Below are 27,609 nucleotides of genomic sequence, written 5' to 3'. Positions count from 1 at the left end.
ATTAACTAATTTTGCATTTTTAATATCAAAATTTAATTGATTTATTTTTGTTATGATCATAAACAAAAGATAATGTTAATAAAATAACTACGTATTTACCGAAAAACCAGCAAAAATTCACTTCAACGAACATTTTCCACCGTCTTCAACGGTCATCTTCAGGTTCGAATTCCAAGAGTTCAAAAAATTCAATATTGAAGTTATGTGCATGCCCAATGCAGAGCCTTAGTAAAATTATTGTGTAACTGGTTTCCTGCTTTTAAAAAATTCCGATGTTTATATAAAACATGTAGACTTATATGACGTGCATCTATTATACATCATAATACACCCTCCATGCCGTTGTCAATGAGTCCATTTCCTTGAAATTGATGGCTGTTCCCTTCCTGAATGCTTTAAAAATCTCCAGCTGTTCTAGATATTTGAGTCTGACCTGGTGTTCACACAGTTGTATTAAACATGCATTATTAAAGTCCACCCTGATGTCTTCATCAAGCACGAAAGAAGCCAATGCCATAGTGGAAAGGCATTTTTGAATTGAGTATTTGTGTTTCTTGATCCTTGTTTTAAGGCAGCATGCGCTAGCACCAATATATTCACCCAGATGATTCATAGGGATAGAAATATATTCCTGGAACAGAAGGAAGGGAACAGCCATCAATTTCAAGGAAATGGACTCATTGGCAACGGCGTGGAGGACGTATTATGACGTATAATAGATGCACGTCATATAAGTCTACATGTTTTGTATAAACATTGGAAGTTTTTAAAAGCAGGAAACCAGTTATACGAATAATTTTATTAAGGCTCTGCATCGGGCATGCTGCATAACTTCAATATTGAATTTTTTGAACTCTTGGAATTCGAACCTGAAGATGACCGTTGAAGACGGTTGAAAACATTTGTTTGAAATGAATTTTTGCTGGTTTTTTTGGTAAATATGTAGTCATTTTATTAATTTTCACACCAGTAGTGTTGGTGTGATGGATGATTAAAAGATAATGGATGATTAAAAGATAATGTCGTATATAATTAATTGAAGTGATGTTTTTCAAAAATATTAAAATTTAAGCTAAAATCTTTCAATTTAAATTTTAAAATAAATATATATTTTGAATATTATACATGTTTTAACTATTATATATAATATACAGTGTCCCCTAAGTTTGAAATGGAACCATAGGGATTATGCTGATGTTTATTATTTTACAAATAAAGCATTGTGCTGAGTAAGGAAGAACTAATTCAAATTATTCTGATAGTGGGGTCCTCCAGTTGATGAAGTCACTGTGTCATCTAGACCACTGTGTTTGATTGGTGAAAAGTCTGGATGCAATAAACTCTTCAACAATTCTACACTGATTGTGGGGTCTCCATCATCAAAATAACTTGAATTTGTTCTGCTTAAAATATATAAATTTTGATAGAACTTTGTAAAGGATAACTACAAATTTTTCTCTTTCCCAACATCACACATTACAGGTAAACTATGTTCTATGATGTGTAACAACATACTGATGACTATTGGAAGATCGAAACGCATTTATGATAAAAATTAAGAAAGTCTTTTAATACCAGTTTATGGTTATTTTAACAATCACCTCGGATGAAAAGTCAGGAAAGTGAAAAGGATAACTATGAAGTTTTATCAAAATTTATATATTTTTAATATAATTTTAAGTAGTTCAATACCCAACTTTGGTAAATACAAAAAGTTAAGAATAATTTTTTTTAATAGATTTGAATTTGTTCCTCTTTACTCAGTGTTGTGCTTTACCTGTAAAAAAATAAGCAAAGATAAACATAACTCCTATGGTTCCAAACTTACGGAACAACCTATATATAGTTTTTAATAACTATTGCATTTTGTCTATTGATAAATCTATCTAATGGTATAATAAAAACCATATTATGACTCTTTAATTCATAATAGAAATTTTTTATTGCATAATTACTAAAGATGTGGGAATTCATGAGTAAGATTAAATTGTACAGAAATAGAAAATTTTATGAATATGTTTTTACGTGCTTCAAGAATGATAATTTTAGAATTATCCAAAAGCAAAATTGCAGAAAAATTAGATTATGCAATCTTAAAAACAACTATAGTATTATCAATAAATGATTTAAGGGTTTTAACTTGCATATCTAAACCTGTAATTTACAATATACAGGTATCCCTCGGTTTACGCCGATTCACAGTAATGCTGCTGCACAATTTCCCATTTCGCAGTGTAATTTCCTGATTTTCCCTGTGCTAGACTGATTTTCATTTCAGTATTGACATATTTACTGAGCCGCAACATTGTACATTCGTTAAAACAAAGATTTTTATTGAATATATTTATTTTTTCTGTTTAATATGATTGGGCATGTATACATTTGCATTAAATTAATATTAAAATACTAAACGTTTAGGTTCCCACGAGTCAAGTTATTAAACTTAATAGTCCAATAAATGTCGTCTGAATCCAGAGTGCTAATGAATGCGAATAGTTTGTATCCTGTATCAGTTCATTCAGGAAAACACCTTATGACACAGTAGTACTTCTGGCAATCACAAATTACCGTTAGTGAGACAAAATCTACTTCTTGTTGGCAAGATGATATCTAACTCTCCTTAGCGAGACGAAACCAACTTCAATTTTTCTGCCCAAACTGAATTAATAAACAAAATTATTTGCTTATTTTTCACTTATGTAGAACCTAACCCTAGACCTTACTGTAAATATGGGTTCATTTTACGCCTATTTGATTTGCGCCGGCTTTTGTGGGAGCAGAACTGCGGTGTAAACTGAGGGCTACCTGTATATTTATTTAGAGTTTGGGAAAATAAAAACAGAAAAAGTAAACATTTTTTAATATATGCATATTTTAGGAAGAAAAATTATGCTGGGAACGTGTAAAAGCTCTTATATCAGATCATAGTGATATAACTTACAAGTGAGCTTTTTGTCTTTTATTATTTTTTTTCAAATTATTAAATATATGCTAATTTAAAATATTATTTTTTAGAACTTGGTGTAAATATGTTGTAAGAAAAGAAGTAAATAAACTTAGAGAAATATTAAATGATTGTTCTCCATCTTCAATTCTTAAATTTGTTGTGGTTTGTATAAGAAAATTATTATTATTATTATTAATATAAAACTTTTATATCTATTATAAGAATTTTAACCATTAACTAGATTTATGTTCAATTTAAACATTATTAGACATAAATGAAAATAATAAAATTTTAGTTGATCACATATTATTCCAATTATTTTATTACCACATTGGCCTGAATATTAGTCAATGCTTTTTCCCAGTTTTAAAGGGACAAAAATTCTGTCTCAACCTACTATATTTACTCAAATGTAAGATGCACTTGGGTCAGGTTTTAGTATCTCTGAAAATAGGTACTGTGCATCTTACATTTGATATAATGTCATGATTAGCTATGTTTAGTTCTGTGTGTCTTATTTCTCTTGCCATTAATTGCATTATGTCATTTTAACGATTTTATTATGCCAATATTAGTAATATAAAATATTTACGAGGTAAACTTAGCTCAATCTTGTTAAGTCTCTTATGGTGATGATGTAAGTATGGGGATGAAAATACCAGAAAAAGTTGTGCAGCACTTTTTCAAATGTTGCATTTCTGATGCTTTAAATGACACTGAGTATGATTGCATGTAGGAAGATGTAAAAATCAAACTCAGTGTTGATTAGCATAGTTTTAATTTACTAAAAATAAAACTAATACTCAGGAACATGACTAAAACAGCATTACTGTTGATTCAAAAGAGTCTAACATGCAAATTTTAATTGAATAAATACTGATTCTGCTGAAATAAATTTGTCCTGAGTTGTCTATTAAAAAAATCTTGGGCAAACACACAGAAATTAAGGTGTACCTTAGATTTGATGGCATCTTATATTCTAAAATGAAAGTGTTTTGCAAATATAAACATCTTAACGAAAACTTGATACATTATAATAAGGCGGTGTTGCCTTATTATAATGTATCAACTTTTGTATGACATCACGCTAAATAATTATAAATAACTGATAAATTTGACCCTAGAGGGTGGTGTTAGGTGCCATCTTGTATCAAATTTAATAATTTTAGATTAAACTGGAAGAAAAGAATTGGCTTGGAGCAGGACACGAACCCGCAACTGCCATTATTCTACCCAGACCTCTAGTTCGATCTCTTCCAGTATAATTAACATATCTATATTATTATATTGTAACAGAAGAAATTCTTCCACAGTTCTGCAAATACATAAGATTTTATTTCTCAAGCATTTTTATTTGTTATTGAAATAAATACCATTAAGTACAAAAACTTTTCCACTTCAAAATGATTTTATTGATGGCGATACACAAAACTAATAGAAGCTTCAGAATTTCAAGAAAAATTGCATTGAGAACATACAAGAGCAGTTGTTTGGCATACTGAAAGTTATGTCCAAAACACTATTTTGAGTTAAGGGAAGGATGATCTACAGAGCACATTACCTTATATATAATATCCTTGTTGGACACCAATAATATACTGCCATTTTAAAATAAGATGAACAGATACACAGAATGCATTACCATGCTTTTTTGTTTATACAACCTTTTTCTTTTGAGTCCATGTTGTCTGTTTGGGTTCAATATCTTATACAGAAATTACAGTACAGTAGAACCTCTATAATCATCATTAATCTGTTCCTAAGGATCTAATGAATATGGAAAATGACGAATATAGAAACAATTTTTCTCGTAATAAATAACTGATATTCAATTATTTCCACCATAAAAAAAAAGATACAAGAATAAAAATTTGTTGTTTGTAAAACTTTATCATACTAAATAAATACAGTATTGTGGTAGAAGGGGAAGAAGAGTAAGCTTATTATTGTTTAGAAGAAGACATACTATCAATTAAAATGTTAGATAATTCCAATTATGATCTCGGCATATTAAATTTTTTGGCTAAGTTGGAAACACTAGAGAGGTCGCAGCCAAAATTTTCATCTCTAAAACGTGAACATCAAATGTTGAGTGACGCCATCTTGTAAGCCTAGAAGTTTGATAATGGCATTTGGAATGTCGAGCATTATTCCAATGACATTCCGAACACCATTGTCAAACTAATAGGCTTACAAGATGGTGGCACTCGACATTTGACATTCACGCTTTAGAGATGAAAACTTTGGCCTCTCTATTTCTAAGTTTCTATTTCTATGCAACCTCTCTATTTCTAAGTTTGAAAATGGACAAAGTAATTTTTTTATCTCTATTGTTGTTCTAACAGCTTTCCGTTTTTTTTTTTTTTCCTGCAGTGCACTTTGTTGGAGCCATTGGAACTTGCGTTTTTGAAATAATCAACGTGAGAAACCAAGAACACACACCATGACCACACAAAGCAGACTGATTAACTACAGCTATCTGACAGTGTTGCCAACTCAAAATTCAAATTTATAGCTATATATTTTAATAAAAATATCCAAATCATATTGTTTTTCCATTAATATTGTTTGAGTTTTTGTAACTAGATAGCATTATAAAAATAGCTAGACCATTATAATTTAGGTAATTTGCATAGCTAGATTGTTCATAAATGCAAAAAATTAGCTAAATTGGCAACACTAAGCTAACACGGCTCAAGATCTAGGACCTTGAACACAGCTAGCTGATTGGCATGAGCATGCAATTGTAGCACCATTGCTGGTGTTGGAAATGATGACAAATACAGAAAATACTGACGAATATGAGGGGAAAGTCATCAAAATGTGATGAATATAGAGGTTCCATTGTAATATAATTAACTACTTAAACTCTGAATCACTTTCATGTAAAATTTTATTCAGAGTAGATGGGACCTTTTGTAGTGGAGTGACAAATTAACCAGTTTTTACTTAATTAGTATTACTGATATTTTATAAAAATATTTAATTATTATTTTAATACAGAAAAATTTACTTTTAAATTAAATCTATATTATTATTATTTTAATAAAATAGCAATGGGATAAAATAGAAATTAAAGAAGAATCTGAAGATGGAAATGTTGTAAAATCAACCATTTCTATTCCAGTACAAGTAAGTTTTAAAAATTAATTGAAGAAAAATATTTTTGATATATAGTAAAACCTGCATGAAACAAAATAACACAGTATTATTATTTTTTTTTATTTTGAACAAGTTTTAGTATTCTTTTTCTTTAAATAATACCAGATAAATGTCACACAGTTAAGTTCATTTTTTATAATAAAATTCTTTTTACAAGTGTAAAAAAAATTTATAACTAGGACTAGTCCAAATTAATTCAATGTGATCCTAACTAAAGATGGCAATATTCAAACAAAAGAATTGAGAACTGTTTGATTGCAAAATTTTTTCATGTGCTAGGTATTTAAATACCTCAGATGCAAAACTGGTGACTTGCTCCACTGTCAATGTCAAAAATTCTAATCACATTACAGTAATACAGAGACCAAATTATTTTATGATCTGACTTCTTGACGAATTTAATACTCTAAATTTCTAATTAATTGTTTACCTTAGATTTTAATTATTGGCATGTTGATCAACTTGTTTTTTAATATTCTGTGCTGGTTAGTTACTAACTACTCTGTTCAATACAAACTGGCAGCAAGACTATCTTATTTTCATTGTTAGTGACAAATGTGATTTATTGCTTGTTCTTGAGAACTCATTTGCTTCTTAAAAGTTATTGTTTTTCTCCCTGGTTAATTCTAACAAAAACTAATATTTAATATTAACAAAGATTTTTATCTGCATGCCCTCTTGTCATGTGATCTTTGTTTCTCTGACAATGTTCTAAAATCATTCTCAGAATATAGTTTGGCATTCTTTGCAATGACTGTTATACATTGAGGCATGACCATTGAGAAAAGACAAGCTAGAGATAATTTGGAGGCCCCCTATAAATTAATGTTATTTTTACTTTTAAAAAAATATATTTATGAATGCATTTTTTAATTAATAATGCATATATTAATAAAGAAACATTTTACATATTCCATTTTTTAAAAAAAGGGACCAGCTCTATCTGGGTTGCATACAAGTACTCATTTGTCCTGCCTGAAGATTTTATTTATTTGTTTACAAGTGAAATTTTAATTTCCTGTTTTATTCAGGTTAATTTGTCTTTGTAGCTAGAAACCTTTTCTGTTTCTACATTGGACAGATTTCTAGCTTATAGTAAACTTTAATATAGAAAATTGCTTCATTTCAAACAATTTGTGAGATTAGTGAGATTTTATGTAATAAATCCAGTTAGAGTATGAAGAAATGTTAAGTAATTTGGCCTAGAGATAGGCATTAAACACTATCTCTTATTAAATTTAATAATTAAAATTAAATTAATATTTATTAACTAATTTAGAATGTTCTAGAAGAAAAGAATCTGCCCAAAGTGGGACTCGAACCTGCAACTGCCTCTTACCGTCCAGATGCATTGCCAGTTACACTACCCGGACCTCCAACCAACCTCCTCATTTCCATACCCATAGCTTATGAATTACTACTGTGGCACTCAGCTAGCTATTGCTTTACCTTGGCAAGATGTTCATATACAAATATAAAGATCTGTAATAATTAATCTGAACTAATAGTTCTGGAAGCAAAGATCGGATGGAGGTCCAGGTAATAATTGGTAACTCATCCACATGATAAGTGGCAGTATAATAATAAGAAAAATAATCTAATCTAACAAGATTATTTATTTAACGAATAATTTTAGCTTTTTAAAACTCATAATTAAGATTTTATTTATGATTTTCTCAGAATTAATCTGAAAATGGTTGTGAGAAGATGAAAATTTTTGTTAAATAATCTTTGCTGGATCAGAAAATTAGTTTCTCTATAATTTTAGAATCTGTTAATAATGGAAACATTGTTTGCTTATGTGTTAAACAAGTTGTAATGATTTTTTAATCTATATCTATACTAATATTATAAAGAGGTAATGTTCGTAAGTATGTAAGTTTGGATGTAGCAGGTAATCTCCGAAACTACTCATCCAATTTCAAAAATTCTTTCACCAATATTTAGAATGGAACTTCAGGGTAGATATAGGCTGTATATTATTCCGTAAACTTTCATATAAATTAAAACATATCATCTAGGGCTAAGGCTTTTATGTGCAACAGATGGCACCACAAGTACGATGCCCTAAGTTTGCATTTCTGTGAGGCATTATGATTTTCTGTGAGGATGAACTAAAGCAGATCATCTTCTGTCTATCTATATGAATAAAAATGTAATGTTCATTTGTTCCTACTGATTCCTTTGAAATTTTGACACAACGCTGCATTTGAATGCACACAGTGGTGTAGCGTAGTTTCACAGTAAAATTTCACAATAAATAATAATAATATCAAGCCTACAATAGTGCTACCGCCCGGACAGTCCGAGATGAAATTACATGTTCACCGTCCAGGTGAACTAGTAATTTCATCCGAGTATATCCTACGCAACCTGTTGACCTTTTTTTTTTTTCCTTGTACGATTCGTTCGCATTCATATACATCACCAATATCCAATAGAGCTATTTTAAACAGGTCGCTGCACTAGCACAGAATTTTTCATTGCTTGTTCTGTGACAAAACTGAATTTTAGTCTTTTAAATTGAAATACCTAAATAAGGGGGCGAAATTTTCCTCCGCCCCGGGCGGCTGACACCCATGCTACGCCACTGAATGCGCACATGTTTTTATATAATATACATGTCAAAATTTCCCACACTGGGGGGAGATGGACAGGATTAAGGCTTACAGTAAAGAACTGTGCTTCTATTTATACTACAAATATTTCAGATGTGGTTTTTTATGTTTTTGATTGCATTTTAATAGGGTACGTCAAGAGAATGTACGCTAATAAGGGATTTTTTGAAAAATCTCCCCCCCCCGGGAAAGTGTTATACATTTATAATACAGTAATACCCCGACTTACGCGAACCCGGAGTTACGCGATTTTCAAATCTCGTCGATTCGTCTTTTGTTTGAGAGCCACGCAACCCTTGATTACTCACTCCCCCCACACTATTGTTCAGCTTACATGTTCGGATGTGTTGCGCGGAATCCACACATAGCTACAATTTATTTTGTGTTATTTATTTCTGTGTTTGTTATATCTACGGAGACTCGAGAGACTCTACTATGTCATCCAAACGAAGTAGAACTAATTCTTCTGCATCAAACAAGAAAAGAAAAACTTTATCTTTGGAATGTAAAGTTAACATTGGGTATGTTCGTAAAGTCGAACGAGTTAAACGAGAATGACGTCATCGTTATTCCTATTTCGTTAGACTTTTCGAACGATTCGTTACTAACGCGTTTAACTCGTTTGACTTTACGAACGTACCCATTATTAAAGACTTCGATACAAAAATGAAAATTTGTGAATTGGCAAAGAAGTTTGATCTACCGGAATTGTCGGTCAGAACAATTATAAAAGGCAAAGAAAAAATTCTCGAAGCTGTGAAAAATGCTCAATCTTTAAATTCAAGCATCATTCGTAAACGTCACAGTATTATCGCTGAGATGGAAACAATGTTAAAATTATGGCGTAATAATCAAGTAAATGTGAAAAATTGTAAAATAATATAGGCCTAATTTGTTATACATATGTATTATCTAAGATTTTATTAAACATTTTTTTCTAAATTATTGTTTTATTTAGTCTCTGGCCCCAATTAAAAATTATTTGTATGTATTTATATGCGAAATTATACCCAGACTTACGCAAATTCGACTTACGTGGTTACCGCTCGGTCCCACCTATCGCGTAAGTTCGAGGTATTACTGTAGATACATTTTGAGCCACAACAATGCGTGACAGGGCCGACTAGTGTTTTATAAATGTTTAAAGACTCCATAATATAAGTAAGAAGTAAATAATGATGAGAATTGATGATTCCTTAATTTGTGATGCAAAAGTGACAACAAAAAAGCATTATTATACCATATACAACATATCTGTAAACACATACAAGGATAAAAAGTGTAAAACTCAATTTTTTTATGCACTGCCCTAGTGAATTTGAAGAATTAAAAATTTAATTATGTCAAATTACTGTAATTTTTTTGTCTTTTATTTTCATAATGTGCTTTTCTCGAGTGTGAATCTTACATTTTAATCTTCCTAGAAATATTTAAATAATAGATAATTTTAAAATAGATTATTTAATTAATATTTAATAATGTTTTTCAGATATCTCCACAATTACACTCTGTGCTATACAAATTATGTTGCAGTATTAATAAAGCCGGTGGACATGCTTTAAACAGGTAGCGTTTAAAACATTATTTATTTGTTTATTGAAATTTAAGATGATGAAAATTAGAATACTGCCCCTGTAGTAAGTTGATGCTATTCTAATTTGGCACACCTCATTGTCTTTGTATACAGTACAATTAATTAATTTGATTAAAAAGAGATTGAAATCATTAAAATTTTAATCCCAACAAAAATTTTTTTAATTAATAATTTCTAAAAAATAATCGTCATCATTACAGCAAGTTTTTCAACTTAAGATAAATTGATTTCATATTTCAAAATATCAAAATCAAAGACACATAATTTGTCAGACTATATTTAATATGAAATTATTATTTAAAGAAATAATATTTTGTTGTTGTATAATATAATGTCATTTTTTTCACAAAATATTGAATTTTTTTTCTTTTTGTAAATTTACTAGAGACATATTTTATTGGAGTCACAAACAAAACACAATGCTTTTGAAGTACTTTGGAAAAAGTTATATTTTATATATGACACTGATACAGTAGTTTCTTGTGAATTGTCATATTCAACTTCATCATAATGTTTTGTTTTCGGTTTATAGTAAATTCAGAATCAAAACATCTAAATAAATGATATCTAATCCTGATTAAGTTTAATACAGTGGTTGCCAAAGTGGGCACTACTGCATCCATGGGTGGTGAGTAAATCTAGGGGGTGAAAAGAAGCAAGTGGCAGCAGAGGAGTGCTGAAGACAGGGTACTGAACGGTAACCATTGGGGTAACTGACAACCGTTTCCTTTCCTTTATTTAAAACTAGTAAGAAAACCATTGTGTATATAATAAGTGGAATAAGAATAAATAAGGTGAATTAAAAAGAATCAGTTGGGAATTAATAATAATTTTTTTTTATTAAATGTAAATTGAAATTCAAAATTGAGTTTTTACAAAATTTTAAACATGACTGATGATAAATATGAAATGATTTATCATAAGTTGAGGATAAAATTTTTTATTTAAGTTTTTAAATTTCAATCATTGAAAATATTTTTAAAATATAAATAAATTAATTATAAATTAACAATTATTTATAAACATTGGAAATTAATAAAACTTTCATCTAAATGTGACAAATTTTTTAATAGAAAAGTTATTTCCATTTGATTTTAGTTATAAAGGAAAAATGAAATATCCTGTCAGAAACAGACAATATCATAAAAATAATCAAATTATTTCCAAAAATATATATAAATATCATAAAAAATCTGATCAATGATTCTCTTACAAAAATATTATTTTTTCTTATTTAAACTGATGAGAAAAGTATTTTTTCTATGAAAATATATAAAATTTAACCAAATTTATTTATAATTGTATTGTTTTTTAAAATTTTAAAAATGCTAAATATATCTTTATATTAATTTTTATAGATCTGTAACTCAAGGTTTGGTCTCGGAATTATTTTGTTGTGTTTTACCAATTTATAAGAAGGCTGCTGAAAAAAAATTATCAGATAATCCTAATCTTATTCAAACAAGAGCATTACAAATGATGTTTGATATCAAGTTTCTTGTTGGATTGATGGGACCGAAAGAAAATTCCAATCATCCTATCCATAAAGACGTTGATGAGATAATAACACAATTGGAAAATCAAATAGATCCTTTTGATTTGAATGTTTTTACTCCATTACTTCAAACAAATTTACGAAAAGTTGTTCATCGATCAATGGTATGATTTGAAAAAGTTTAATTAAAATTCTTTTATTACATATTAATTTAATACACATCTATATCTACTGTATACTAATATATAAAGCAAGAATGTTTGTTTGCTAGAGGTAATCTTGGAATCTACTGAACCAATTTTTAAAATTCTTTCTCTGTTGGAAAGCTCATTCCTTCCAGAAAAACATTGGCTGTATACTTTTTCTTATTAAGAAAGGAAAATGCATGAGAATGATGTTTTTACCAAGGTATTTGTCTCATATCTTCATTTGTCAGTTTCATTCAAGGTCATCACCTGGTGGGCTTTATTAAATTTATTATCTTATATTTTTGGTTTTGGTTTTGATTCCTACAGTTTGCATAGTTGTTTATATTGTCATGGTCAGTTGTTTCTTATAATAATACTTTTATGTTATCAGATAATTACAAGTTGTAAGTATCTGATAACATAAGTTGTCTTTTCTTCTCTGTTTAGATAAACAACATTCTTGGTCAACTCAAATCTACTATAATAGCATAAGCAGATGATATTAGAATAATAAATCATAACCCAGACATTCCACCAAGACTTGCATCATTTGTCAGAACTCTTTCAACAATATAATCTGAAAATTAACACCCATAAAACTGTCATAATGTACTTCTCTCATTCAGAATACCCCTCTTTCACCATTTTATATTAATAGAAATCCTTTAAAATATGTCATTTCTATAAACAATCTTGGCATAATTTTTGACAATAAACTTACATTCAAGAGTCATATTGATAAAATAGTAAAAGCATTAGCAATATGTCATGGCATCTTCTGGTAGTTCTGTAAACCTACCTGCATGCTATTTTTTTTCACAGATCTTCAGTCTGTTATAGGTTACGGTTTATTGATTTGGGCCATGACTGCCCCCTCTCTTTTAAGTAAAATCACAAAAGAACTTGACAAATTTTATTTAACTTCAAATTTACTGTGCCATCTACACCATACTTATAATCCAAATGTTGCCAGGTCCAGATTGGGTCTTCTGATCTTTAAATATCACATCAAATACTTTGACCAATTGCACTTCCATAAATATTTTAATGGAAATGTATGGTTGGCTTAGCTAAGTTTAGGAATTCTTCAATGGAACTTGCATAACATATGTGTTTTTTACTCCCTTTTATAGATTAAGCATTTATCGAAGATCATATTTTTATTGCATCTGTTATAAAATGATAGATTTTGAAAATTTACTACATGAAGATTTTAGTTATTTTAAACGTGTTTATAAACAAATACTTTATAATTCTTATTGTTTAATATTTATGTCTTATTGTTATCTTATCAATTTTTTTAAAAATGTTTTATTCATTTTTTTTACACTTGTATTTTTATGTATCTGGGTTATACTGTTAATTGGGAGTGGAAATCTTACATCATATACATGACATTTCCATTTAAAAATTATAAAATAAATAAATAAATAATCTAAGGAGTGAATTTACTTCCCTTAGACGAAACTAATCTTTTGTAGTTAGGTAGTCTATTAGTAAGTAGTAGGTATTTTTGTGTGTTCATTGTTTTAGTATTAATCCTACCATACCATCATTTAAAAATAAGAATTAGTCTTATGTTATCAGATATCTACCTACATGAATTGAATTCTTTCAGTTACTTTTTGGGTGTACACATGTGAGTGAGCCTCATTGGCAATAAAATGCCTAAAAGAAAGTTACAGTTGTCATGAACATCTGCTCTAAATCAAGATGCAAATGTCTCTCTGGTGCCCTACAAGAAATATGAATTACCATAAAACTCTGATCCTTCACTCCTCTCTGATTTCATCCCCTATTCCCAAACTCCCAAACCTTTTGAGCAATCTGGAGAAATTTTGATCAGTTACTCTCTAAAATCTTTCAAAAAATATACTTTAAAATTTGGACCTTGCTTCATCCCCTGATTTCATTCCCCACAAATTGTCAAACCCTTTGACTAATTTGCATCAAATTTTGCATAGTAACTCTCTTCCACCCTGTGGGAAACATATGCTACCTTATAGTGAGGATGACTCAATCATCTCCCTGACTTCCTGGGCAATGCTAGGCACTCTTTGTTAGTTTGAAATATAGCAATGTAAATATGTAATTTTCCAATGCTTAGAAAACATTTAGAAAAGTTGAAACATTCAATAATCAGAACTTAATACATCAAATGTATTATCCTTTAATTATATAGGACTAGTTATCAATTGAACTTTAATATTGTCACACTTAAAATTTTTCAAGTTAGATTAATTATATTTAATATGAAAATGAGTAAAAGTAAATTATAGAAAAAAAAATGACAAAATGTGACTAATCAAAAACTAGTTTTTTAAATTTTTTGGCTAATTACAAGTAAAGTTTTGAATTTATACCATTTTATAAATATTTTAAAATGTTGAAATGTATGTTTTGAACAGTTTTCATTTATTTTCTAGCGTTTTTATGGTTATAAAATTAATTTGGAGTTTTGTTATTTACGTGTAAATATTTTTAAGGCAATTATCATTTAAAAAATAAATGCAATTTAAAATATTAATAAAAATATTCTCTTTTAGCCATAATCATTTTATTTGATATTTTTAGACTTCAGAAGAAAAGAAAAGTTTAATGTGTAATTTTATAGCAAACATATAAAAAAATTCTTTAAATTCCTCATTTAAATTATAAATGATCTTTAATAAAGAAATTATTTGCCACAAAAAAGCTAGTTGAACACAATTATTTTTATATTTATAGAAGCAATACTTTAGTAATACTGTATCCTAAGACCTTGTTATACAATTTTCCATAAATAACAGTAAAAGTAAAAAAGTTTATATACAAACACAGTTTTGTTCTGCAATTATTAAGAACAAGTTCAAAATTTATAGCTTCTGCTAGCTTGCTATGCCATGATGATGATAGCAGAACTCGTAGCAGGTCAACTAAAGTCACAAATTGTCACTTTTTTCAACGTAGTATCTTTACATTTCTGGAAAGCAACAGTTTGAATTTAATTACAAAAGTTTCTTTTACTGTTTTATTAAATGGGATTGCCTAACTTCAAAATAAAGCCAGTATTGGTCTCACCAATTGCTTTAATATTTTGTGATATTATTGATCATTACAAATGATCGTGCATTTACTACATAAGGAAGTTTTTCAAGGAACTTTTTAGTTGCTTTTAGTGATGTGGAGCAATGCATGTGTGAATTTTTGCTATGACTTTACTTTGACTAGTATTACAGATTCTGTTCTCCGTTAATAAACACAAATGAATTTCAGATTTTATTTTATATTATTAAGTGGATCTGATAATATTGGCTTATAAATAGATCTAATCATGGTATGGAATTTTTAAGGCCTGAATGTACTTTTATGGATAACTATTATAACTTATACTTTTAAAATATATATTTACATTATATAGTACACATATAATAGTTTTATGTGATTATGATTAAAAATAATAGTGGTCAAAAGATTATATTTTTACTTTCCTGGCTCTGTTACATGTAACATAGAGAAATTATAGCAATCTATCAAAAAATGACCCTCCACAATTATGTTTTTTGGACTTGGACTTTGAAATGTTAAGAAATGCAAAAGTAGTTTGGAGTTTTTCTGTATGTATAGATGTTAGTGTGTTCGGGGCTATGAATTTGTTCACCCACTTTGAAGCTTAGTAACTCCCAAGATTTTTGTTGAAAATTTGTGAAATTTTGTAGGGAGGTTTATGTATTAGGGAGATTGATGCTATTAAATTTTGGTGATTAAAGGTTGAGAAGCAGCAAGATATAGGAGAGTTGTGTGTCATATCTTGAATAGGATTGTACTTAATGAAGATTTTATTTGTCGTTAGCATTTATAATTTTTTATAAAATTTATCACTACCCTTAAAATTAAGCTTTTTGCATCCTTTAATAATAAAATCTTAAAAAGTTTTTAATAGAATATCATAACAGATAGTTCTACATGCAGTTTTAAATGTTTCTGAGAAAGTTAAGCAACCTGTTACTGGATTTTTTTGTGACAAGATAGACAATGTGTATTCAGTTTACATTACTATCATTTTGACACTATGTTTGAGGAACTACTGCTGAGGAAGCACACTATTGTTAACATCATTGTGTTTAGTTGCATAATTGATATTGCATTTTCAGTCTTTACTAAGATTGTCAGTGGCTACTTTAAATATAATATAAGTTCTCTTAATGTAGATAAGCAGAAGTATCAGTGCACGTTATCAATAATCATATTTCCCACTTTAAACACAGTATCTGGTCACATAAGTGATGCCATGTTTAAAATGTGGAAAAGTAATGCCATGTTTAAAATGTGGAAAAGTAATGCCATGTTTAAAATGTGGAAAAGTAATGCCATGCTTCTATCCTATTCTTTTAAAAGAATGAAAATATATCTGGATAAAAAATTTGGTTTTGGTTCCTTGAATTTAGCATTTTTTCTCATCGTAATTATCTATGTTAACTTTTTGTTTTACTTCATTGTAAGGAAAAGAATATTCATCTTAGTAATCGCAGCTTGTAAATAGTACTCTGTTATTTCACATTATGAATTTTGTTCATCTATTTACACAATAGGCTGATCTACCTACAGAAAATGCTGAAAATGATAGCCATTATATTCTAAACACTTATCCACAAGTTTTTCAACATTTCAGACATAATTGCCTATATTGTAATAGTAAAGTTTGTCCTTAGTTTATCCATAGTATGCTTATTGTTCCATAAACTTTTTTCTTCAGAAAAACCCATAAAAAGTCCAGACTTGAGGTCCGGAAATTATGGCAATTCAATGCAGTCAATTTGCTGCAAGGTTAACTCAACACAAGTATTATAATTGCTGGATTTGAAGAACTGCTGCTGAGGAAGTGCACACTATTGTCAACATCACTATGTTTGGTCACCTAAGTGTAAAGTGAAATTTATGATTTTATTTCTACATTTGCTGCTTTCATATTTGGAAGTTACATGAAAAGATAATTTTTACATAACCTCCAAATTTGAATTGTTATAAAACTCTCAGTGCATAGAAAGGCTCTATACTGGTAATTTTATAATGATATACAAGTCAGAAAGCAAGTTAAAATATTAAAAAATTTTAGATTAAAAAACATTACCCATCGAATTAGATTATTAAAATAAGTTATAGAATGATTATTGTTGTATTTCTATTATTCAATTAGCTATTTGCTTATGTATAATGATAGAAAACTTTAATTCTGACTCAAATAAAAATAAAAACGAAACACTAAATACCAAGATTCAATAGTCTTGACTTTGATGCACAAACCAATTTCACAAATTGGACAAATATATTTCAGGAGAAGGTTACATTGATTTGTTTTTATTGTTTACTAATTAAGATTTGTTGAAGATTATGTAAAAATGGAGGAAATAAACAAAGAAATGTATAAAACTTTACAAATTCGAAATACCTTAGAAATATTTGCTTTACTGGAGTATTTAGAATTCATAGTGATGAATTTTTTGTTTTATCTTCTAATTCCTTAACAATGTAATTGCAGTCAAACCCCATTTATCTGGATCAAATCGAACTGGAACAATCTAGATAAACAAAAATTTGGATACNAAACAATAAATAAAACAAAACTAAATAATGTGAAAAACTAAAACAAATCTTAAATTTTTATTAATAAAAAATATTTAATACACAACAATAAATTTTAGTTTTTCTAGAAAAGTTTGAACAGTTTGTTTAAAAATTTAAAATATTGAAATTTGTTTTATTAAATGTCTAACAAAAGTTGTTGTAAAATAACAATATTACTTTTAAAAAAATAATTGTCAACAAGACCATGTCTTGTTTATAAAATCGTACTGCTTGCTGTGTTACCAGCTTAAAGGTGTGAAGGAGTACATGTCAAAAGTTGCAATTTGGCACAGAGTATTAAGTGCCCAAATCATGCGCGCATAAAAAATCCAGACTTGTAGGTACTCAAGGGACCAAGAACTTAGTCAAAGTAAAATACAAAATGGTGACACTCTTTCTACGAACAGGCACTAGTGTGAGATTTGTGCATGTGTTGCTCATTGGGAAGTTGTAAATGCAAACGTTGGGAAATTGAATTTTGACAAATGAATCTTTGAAAAAACCCATTTGCCTGTCCTGTGTTATTTCCGACATATCTCTGGTTGCAATGTGCTGACCTTGACTGGTTGACCTGAGATATCTCATTTCAGCATCAGAACATTTTTGAAACTAGATGCAGGGTTCCTACGCACCTGGAAAGTCAGGGAAAATCAGGGATTTTCATTAATGTTAGGAAAAAGTCAGGGAATTTGTCAAAAATTGTCAAAAAGTCAGGGAATTTGTCNCATAGTGATGAATTTTTTGTTTTATCTTCTAATTCCTTAACAATGTAATTGCAGTCAAACCCCATTTATCTGGATCAAATCGAACTGGAACAATCTAGATAAACAAAAATTTGGATACTGAAATTAATGGGATATTAAAATAAAAGTTTAAAATTCCATACTGAAAATACTTTTTGACAAGATTATGTCTTGTTTATAAAATCGTGGTGCCGTCCTGGCTTACCAGCTTAGAGGTATGAAAGAGTACATGTCAGGAGTTGCAATTTGGTACAGAGTATTGGGCGTTAATAAACACAAATGAATTTCAGATTTTATTTTATATTATTAAGTGGATCTGATAATATTGGCTTATAAATAGATCTAATCATGGTATGGAATTTTTAAGGCCTGAATGTACTTTTATGGATAACTATTATAACTTATACTTTTAAAATATATATTTACATTATATAGTACACATATAATAGTTTTATGTGTACTATATATTTACATTATATAGAACTATTATAACTTATACTTTTAAAATATATATTTACATTATATAGTACACATATAATAGTTTTATGTGATTATGATTAAAAATAATAGTGGTCAAAAGATTATATTTTTACTTTCCTGGCTCTGTTACATGTAACATAGAGAAATTATAGCAATCTATCAAAAAATGACCCTCCACAATTATGTTTTTTGGACTTGGACTTTGAAATGTTAAGAAATGCAAAAGTAGTTTGGAGTTTTTCTGTATGTATAGATGTTAGTGTGTTCGGGGCTATGAATTTGTTCACCCACTTTGAAGCTTAGTAACTCCCAAGATTTTTGTTGAAAATTTGTGAAATTTTGTAGGGAGGTTTATGTATTAGGGAGATTGATGCTATTAAATTTTGGTGATTAAAGGTTGAGAAGCAGCAAGATATAGGAGAGTTGTGTGTCATATCTTGAATAGGATTGTACTTAATGAAGATTTTATTTGTCGTTAGCATTTATAATTTTTTATAAAATTTATCACTACCCTTAAAATTAAGCTTTTTGCATCCTAAATAATCTAAGGAGTGAATTTACTTCCCTTAGACGAAACTAATCTTTTGTAGTTAGGTAGTCTATTAATAAGTAGTAGGTATTTTTGTGTGTTCANAATTTTGGTGATTAAAGGTTGAGAAGTAGCGAGATATAGGAGAGTTGTGTGTCATATCTTGAATAGGATTGTACTTAATGAAGATTTTATTTGTCGTTAGCATTTATAATTTTTTATAAAATTTATCACTACCCTTAAAATTAAGCTTTTTGCATCCTTTAATAATAAAATCTTAAAAAGTTTTTAATAGAATATCATAACAGATAGTTCTACATGCAGTTTTAAATGTTTCTGAGAAAGTTAAGCAACCTGTTACTGGATTTTTTTGTGACAAGATAGACAATGTGTATTCAGTTTACATTACTATCATTTTGACACTATGTTTGAGGAACTACTGCTGAGGAAGCACACTATTGTTAACATCATTGTGTTTAGTTGCATAATTGATATTGCATTTTCAGTCTTTACTAAGATTGTCAGTGGCTACTTTAAATATAATATAAGTTCTCTTAATGTAGATAAGCAGAAGTATCAGTGCACGTTATCAATAATCATATTTCCCACTTTAAACACAGTATCTGGTCACATAAGTGATGCCATGTTTAAAATGTGGAAAAGTAATGCCATGTTTAAAATGTGGAAAAGTAATGCCATGTTTAAAATGTGGAAAAGTAATGCCATGCTTCTATCCTATTCTTTTAAAAGAATGAAAATATATCTGGATAAAAAATTTGGTTTTGGTTCCTTGAATTTAGCATTTTTTCTCATCGTAATTATCTATGTTAACTTTTTGTTTTACTTCATTGTAAGGAAAAGAATATTCATCTTAGTAATCGCAGCTTGTAAATAGTACTCTGTTATTTCACATTATGAATTTTGTTCATCTATTTACACAATAGGCTGATCTACCTACAGAAAATGCTGAAAATGATAGCCATTATATTCTAAACACTTATCCACAAGTTTTTCAACATTTCAGACATAATTGCCTATATTGTAATAGTAAAGTTTGTCCTTAGTTTATCCATAGTATGCTTATTGTTCCATAAACTTTTTTCTTCAGAAAAACCCATAAAAAGTCCAGACTTGAGGTCCGGAAATTATGGCAATTCAATGCAGTCAATTTGCTGCAAGGTTAACTCAACACAAGTATTATAATTGCTGGATTTGAAGAACTGCTGCTGAGGAAGTGCACACTATTGTCAACATCACTATGTTTGGTCACCTAAGTGTAAAGTGAAATTTATGATTTTATTTCTACATTTGCTGCTTTCATATTTGGAAGTTACATGAAAAGATAATTTTTACATAACCTCCAAATTTGAATTGTTATAAAACTCTCAGTGCATAGAAAGGCTCTATACTGGTAATTTTATAATGATATACAAGTCAGAAAGCAAGTTAAAATATTAAAAAATTTTAGATTAAAAAACATTACCCATCGAATTAGATTATTAAAATAAGTTATAGAATGATTATTGTTGTATTTCTATTATTCAATTAGCTATTTGCTTATGTATAATGATAGAAAACTTTAATTCTGACTCAAATAAAAATAAAAACGAAACACTAAATACCAAGATTCAATAGTCTTGACTTTGATGCACAAACCAATTTCACAAATTGGACAAATATATTTCAGGAGAAGGTTACATTGATTTGTTTTTATTGTTTACTAATTAAGATTTGTTGAAGATTATGTAAAAATGGAGGAAATAAACAAAGAAATGTATAAAACTTTACAAATTCGAAATACCTTAGAAATATTTGCTTTACTGGAGTATTTAGAATTCATAGTGATGAATTTTTTGTTTTATCTTCTAATTCCTTAACAATGTAATTGCAGTCAAACCCCATTTATCTGGATCAAATCGAACTGGAACAATCTAGATAAACAAAAATTTGGATACTGAAATTAATGGGATATTAAAATAAAAGTTTAAAATTCCATACTGAAAATACTTTTTGACAAGATTATGTCTTGTTTATAAAATCGTGGTGCCGTCCTGGCTTACCAGCTTAGAGGTATGAAAGAGTACATGTCAGGAGTTGCAATTTGGTACAGAGTATTGGGTGCCCAAATCATGCGCACATAAAAAAATCCAGACTTGTAGGTACTCAAGGGACCAAGAACTTAGTCAAAGTAAAATACAAAATGGTGACACTCTTTCTACGAACAGGCACTAGTGTGAGATTTGTGCATGTGTTGCTCATTGGGAAGTTGTAAATGCAAACGTTGGGAAATTGAATTTTGACAAATGAATCTTTGAAAANTCTTTTTGTTGAAAGATTGATTTTAAAATTATGTGTTTCTAAATCAAGAGTTCATTTTAAGCACAGTACAGTACTATTTGTTTATCAAAGAATAATTTTTGTTGATTTTATGTTACCTTGTATTTACTAGATTTACATACAAATAATAATGATAAATGATGATAAAATAAAAAGCTTGTGTTTTGTTTGTAAATTGCTTATTTTTTCATTACATTGAAGTTGTGGATTCTATCAAACATTTTTCTACAGGATGTATGTACTGTATTTTTTTAATGTGCAGTCTTTGAAGTATATCAACCATGCAAAAAGAGGGCTAGATGTACTCAATTTTCACAGTAAATGCTGTTTTGTTATGTCGATATTCCACACTAAAAAATGTGAGGGTCAGGGAATTTGGACAAAGTTGGTCAGGGAAAGTCAGGGAATTCAAAACAAGAATTTGAGTAGGAACCCTGTAGCTGGCACTAGTCATTATAATTTTATATTAAAATTAACTTCCAAAATATAATTTTTTTTTGTTTTTACATTTCTTAATATATATATATATATATTTTGTTTGTGCAAAATAAAAAATTTCAGACGATACAATAGCCATGATTATTTTTTTTTAAAAACAGGAAATTTTCATTGGGCATTGACAAAAGTTCAACCCAGGATGACATGTGACTGAGAGAAATTTTGACATTGGATAGATATAAATATGTCATAATAACCTTGTATGACTTTGCAGATAATACTTAGAATGTAACACTAACATTTTCGACCCATTTCTAGGGTCGTCTTCAGGTGTTCTATAATTTTTTTTTCTTTTCTAGTGTGATATGAGTTTGATTCTGATTTTTAAACATTCCAATCTCAATGCTTCTATCATCAAAAATTTATTTTTTAAAATTTGAAAGATAGAAGCATTGAAGATTGAAACGTTTAAAAATTGGAATCTCATATAAAATTCATATTGCACCAGAGGGGGGAAAAATTATAGAAGACCTGAAGACAACCCTAGAAATGGGTCGAAAATGTTAGTGTTACATTCTAAGTATTATCTGTAAAGCTATACAAGGTTAGTGTGACGTATTTATATTTATTATCGCTTTGTTTGTTGAATGGATTTCACATTGGCTAGGTTAATTTCACTGAAAATGCATCGTGGACAACCTCGTGGTTGGCTAGCAAAGTATGAACAATCAGGCTCAAAACCAGTGATACAATACAAATACAAAACCAGTGACAATACCGAAGGGCCTCCCTATCCTTTGGCACCATGGGACTGAAGGGTCGACATTGCAATGAGAAGTTTTGTTAAGACTGACTGACACCATGTCTTTATGGACACACAGACAAACCGTTATGTTCTCGTGCAAACAGATTCAGGATGGAGGGAGAGACAACGACCGGAAGTGACTTATGCAGAGATGAGTTAAAGTAACAACTGTTTAATTGGTAACTATAGGCCATACAGGACATACAATATATTGAGAGAGAGAGAGTTTTACAGTAAATACACGTGGCAATAAATACCTTGAGTTTTAGTGATTCGCTAGTAGGTCTTGAGGCTCTTGACGACGTGTCCAGTTAGGCAGTCAAGTATTTTGGTTTGACTTCTATCCAGATAATAGGCACTTAATAAGTCTGATGGACGACAAAGTTAATCCAGTGAAAAGCACAACGCACATGGAAAAAGATACAGAGCTTGTGACTGATCTCTTCTAGGACAGGGCAACAACTGCTGCACTTTGTTGTACTGTTGAAATCGAAATATTAGGTCAAGAGGTGGTGAGAAAGCGTCGTCGTCAGGCCTGAGAACTTAATAGATGTTTTGTTCTCAGGTGCGAAAGTTGACAGTTATTTAACAAAAGTATAGCTACGATGTGGTGATAGGAGATAATGATATAAACATACTGAAAGTCTGGATCGGATCCTCACATCACCAAAGAAGATTGAAGAATGAGAACAAGACCCGCCGTGAGCTCAAAGTGATCCAGCTTAGTAGCGAGTCTGAGACATAGTCTTGTCCCAAATACAGCCTTGCCGTTTTACTTGAAAATTAAACTTACATGCTTTACTGACTTGAAACAAAAGTTACATATATTTTATAAATAGGAACATAAAAATTACTCGTTATAAATTTTTATCCTTGCAAATGTAATATTACTACATAGGAACAGTACTGTGCATATTAAGGTTGTAAATGATGATTCAATGATCTCACAAACATTGCAAAAAGTAATTTTTTACAAAAATTTAAAAAGAAATGATTATTTAACCTATCCATGTTGAATTTTTGTCAATGTTAAGCCTAACAAAAAAAATTTTTTTTTCAAATAATAATCGTGGCTACTGTATTGTTAAAAATTATTTTATTTTGCACAAACAAAATATATATATTGAAAAATATAAAAACAAAAAAAATTATATTTTGAAAGTTTGTTTTAATGTAAAAATTATGATGCATAGTGACATCTAGTATTAAAAAACATACCGATACTGTAACGAGATGAATCGGGTTTAACCCAGCGGGTCAAAGGTCACAACCCTGATATATGTCTGGAATAACACAGGTGAGGTTAAACCAGTTAAGATGAACAGGATCTGGATAAACAGTGTTTGTATTTTTAATAGATTATGGAACCTGTTACTGTGAAGATGCAAGCATTGCCTGAAGTGGACAAAAGTCCAAATGTGCTGAAATTTGTTTTGTTCTAAGTTTTATACTCTATTAAAACAGAAATAAATTAAGACTTTTTGATCATTGCTGCTGTTGATTTATTTGTGAAGAAATATATAAACTATTTAATTTGTTCTTGATTAGATGGTTGCTGTGTATTATTATTACAATGCTAATATCATTGAATTATTTATTTATTTTTTGGTTCACCATTATTTTTGGATCATTCAGTATATTTATTTGATTTTAATGTTTAACTTCCTTTCTTTATTAAAAATTTTGTAATATGAGAATGTATTAATTATAATTTAAATATGCTTTTCAGTTATTATTAGGTTTATTAACTCCAATTGATATAGTAGTGCCTATGAGTGGTCCTCGATCGTCCACCCAATCAACCCATTCGGAATTACATAATTTGCTTCCGGTATCAACCACAACTGGACGTTTTTCACTTCTTCCTATTGTAACAAAAGTCCAGCAATCCGTATCAATAGAAAAAGCAAGTGAGGTAATTATTATTATTATTATTATTATATTCATAATTGTGTTCGAGTTCTTGAGTCATAGTTGATTTGTTTTCAGTTATCACCTCTGAAAAGTATCTGCATGCATAGCTCCAGTCCAAATTTATCTAACAGTACTAACAATGTGCCAGTTACTAAATCTGCATCGTTTTATGACCGTGTTACTGCTATGAGTAGTAGTTGGTTTGGGGGGCAATAAATCTAATTTTGTTATTTATAAATGTAAGTATATAATAATTTTAATGGTTATTAAAATTTGAGTGCATAATAACTTTTCTAAAATAAGTACATTTATTTAGCAATATTATTTAAATTTTGACATAGTTAAAACAGAATATTTTAAGTAAACATGAGTCAATATAACGAAATACACATCTCCACAAATTCAAATAAATAAAAGTAACTAAATGAATTATTTAAAAAAATATGACATTGATGATGATAAATTTATTTAAAATATATTGAAAGTAAATCCCTTTTGATTAACAAATACTTGACATAAACTAATTAATATTCATACAGTAGATTCTGCTTATTCTAATGGTTCTCAGATTGTGGAATGTGCTTTCATAATGGAGTGTGAAACTCTTGATAAGGGACACAAAGAAATTACTGATGTTACTGTTTATAATAAAGTAAAACTCCTGTATTTCCAATACTTAATATGTCTTTAATGCAATATTGTACTTTTCAGTACAGTATAGCATTAAAAACACTCACTGACCATTTTATTTCATTAAAATTACTTTGTAAGCTATTATTGTGGTTATGACTAAAATTTATTATTTTCACATTTACTTGAATATAAGATGCAATTTAATTTCTACTAGATGCTTGTCTGTAGATTTTTATTTTTTAAATAGGCAACTCAATACAAATTTATGTCTACGGAACTGATTCTGTTGACATAAATTTGTTTGATATTTATTGTGAGTAAAATAAATTATATATCACTGTATATAAAAAATGGTATCAAAGTCAGAAACTTCACTTTCCATGTTGGCTCTTCTGAATCAACACTGGATTTATTGCTCACATCTTTCCATATACAATCATCATAAGTGTGGTTTAAAGCATCAGAAATACAACATTTCTTCACAACTTTTTCTGAAATTTTTATCCAAGTACTTATGACATTAGGCCGAGACTCCACTACGGTAAAAAGGGTATAAAAACCCCTCGCTGTAAAAGCTTTTAATCACGTGACCCTGATATTTTACGCTTGAGCAGGTCGTAAAACCATCATAAAAGCGAGTTGAACAGTGTTCAATGTTGGATGCGAATACAGCTGTTAAACGGTACCATCCACCAATCAGAAATCAGTTAAATCTAGGTCATTGTGACGTGGTGTGAAAATGGTGGAAAACGAGCTTTTGTGTACATTCCCTCGTGGCTACTCTAGAATAGATCTGGAAAGATTTATCGAAAACATCCAAAAGTATTCGTGTATCTACGACAAGAAGTATCCCGATTATAATAGTGGATGCCTAAATCACGCGATATGGACGGCCAAAGGAAAATCCTTCAATTTAGAGGAGTATATAATGAAAAAAGCTAAGCTGAATAAGTGCTGTATATTATCTTAATTAATAATACGATGATAAAAGTTAATATATGAAAGTAAAGATATTATTTTTACTACATTTGTAATTATAGTACAGAAAAAACTTGTAGAATATAATCATTGTCTTTATAACTTCGATAGTACTGTTGCCATAAAAACTTCGTTAGCCGGACCTCCACCGCAATCCAGACGCAAACACAAATAGGTCACGTGATTAAAAGTTTTTATGGTGAAGGTTTTTATGCCCGTTTTTACACTAGTGGAGTCTTGGCCTTACTGTAATAGACTAACGAGATTGAGCTAAGTGAACCTGTTAGATATTTGCTGTTATGAAAATTGGTCTAATAAAATCATTAAAATGATGCAGTAGAAATAGTGACAGAGAAATATGACAGACAACACTAGAGATCTGTAATTATGTCGCATTTCATTGAATCTAAGGCATACCCTATTTTCAGAGATACTAAAATCTGAAAACAAGTGCATCTTACATTAATTAAAGTCAATACAGTATATCATCAAATTTTGATTTCATTTAACAGTAAGTATCTCTCTGCACTATTTTACTTTTGTTTGCATGGAATATACAGTGGAACCTGCCGATACAACTACCTTCCTATAGTGATCAATTTTATTTGGCCTTAATTTACTCAACAGCTTTTAGGGATACTTTTTTTCTATGTAGTGACACCTGCTTATTGCATAATGTGACAACTATTAGATCTGGTTTTCCTGAAATGTAACCTATTGAAGTGATCACTTTACAGAAAAAAGCTAGTTGGTTGTGGGTTTTTGGATTACTGATGACTCATGTGGTATGGGTAATAATAAATTCTACTTGCAGGCCAACTTCTGCCTCCCACGAAAACTCCAGAAATAGCCCATTGTTTTCTACCATACTGAGTTTCTCTCTTATTTGTCATATATAAGTATATTCTGTAGTTTTGTATGTTTTGTTCATTACTGAGATTAAAATCTGTTCATCTACAGTTCTGCAGACTTCAATTATGGCTCAAACCAAGCCATACAGAGAGCTTTCTCTGAAAGAAAAAGTTGGGGTTATCAAATTTCTTGAATCCAATAGTCAGCAAAAAGCAGCAGCAAAGTTCAGGATAAAGTAAAACATGTTAACAACACTCATAAATGCAAGGCAGAATACCTTAAATGTTATTAG

At 29.4% G+C, this 27,609-nt stretch overlaps 1 protein-coding gene across 4 annotated transcripts in view; it reads left to right on the top strand.

Annotated features, from left to right (window-relative positions):
• Positions 1-27,609, top strand: part of LOC111625521 (conserved oligomeric Golgi complex subunit 1-like) — a 93,234-nt gene that overhangs the window by 42,616 nt on the left and 23,009 nt on the right. For 2 of the 4 annotated variants that reach the window (XM_023368681.1, XM_023368682.1), the window contains exons 22-28: positions 2,879-2,943; positions 3,016-3,109; positions 6,002-6,079; positions 10,217-10,293; positions 11,680-11,980; positions 24,670-24,855; positions 24,930-25,093. In XM_023368681.1, the coding sequence (XP_023224449.1) occupies positions 2,879-2,943; positions 3,016-3,109; positions 6,002-6,079; positions 10,217-10,293; positions 11,680-11,980; positions 24,670-24,855; positions 24,930-25,070 (942 nt within the window). In that variant the 3' untranslated portion in view covers positions 25,071-25,093. The remainder of the gene's footprint in view (positions 1-2,878; positions 2,944-3,015; positions 3,110-6,001; positions 6,080-10,216; positions 10,294-11,679; positions 11,981-24,669; positions 24,856-24,929; positions 25,094-27,609) is intronic. The other 2 variants (XM_023368683.1, XM_023368684.1) reach the window with 1 other exon arrangement.

This window comes from Centruroides sculpturatus, unplaced genomic scaffold (assembly GCF_000671375.1).
Source record: "Centruroides sculpturatus isolate CEXI.00-Female unplaced genomic scaffold, Cexi_2.0 scaffold105, whole genome shotgun sequence".
Classification (NCBI taxonomy): domain Eukaryota; kingdom Metazoa; phylum Arthropoda; class Arachnida; order Scorpiones; family Buthidae; genus Centruroides; species Centruroides sculpturatus.
Note: the sequence above shows the minus strand (reverse complement) of the source record. Positions and strands in the feature narration are given on the sequence as shown.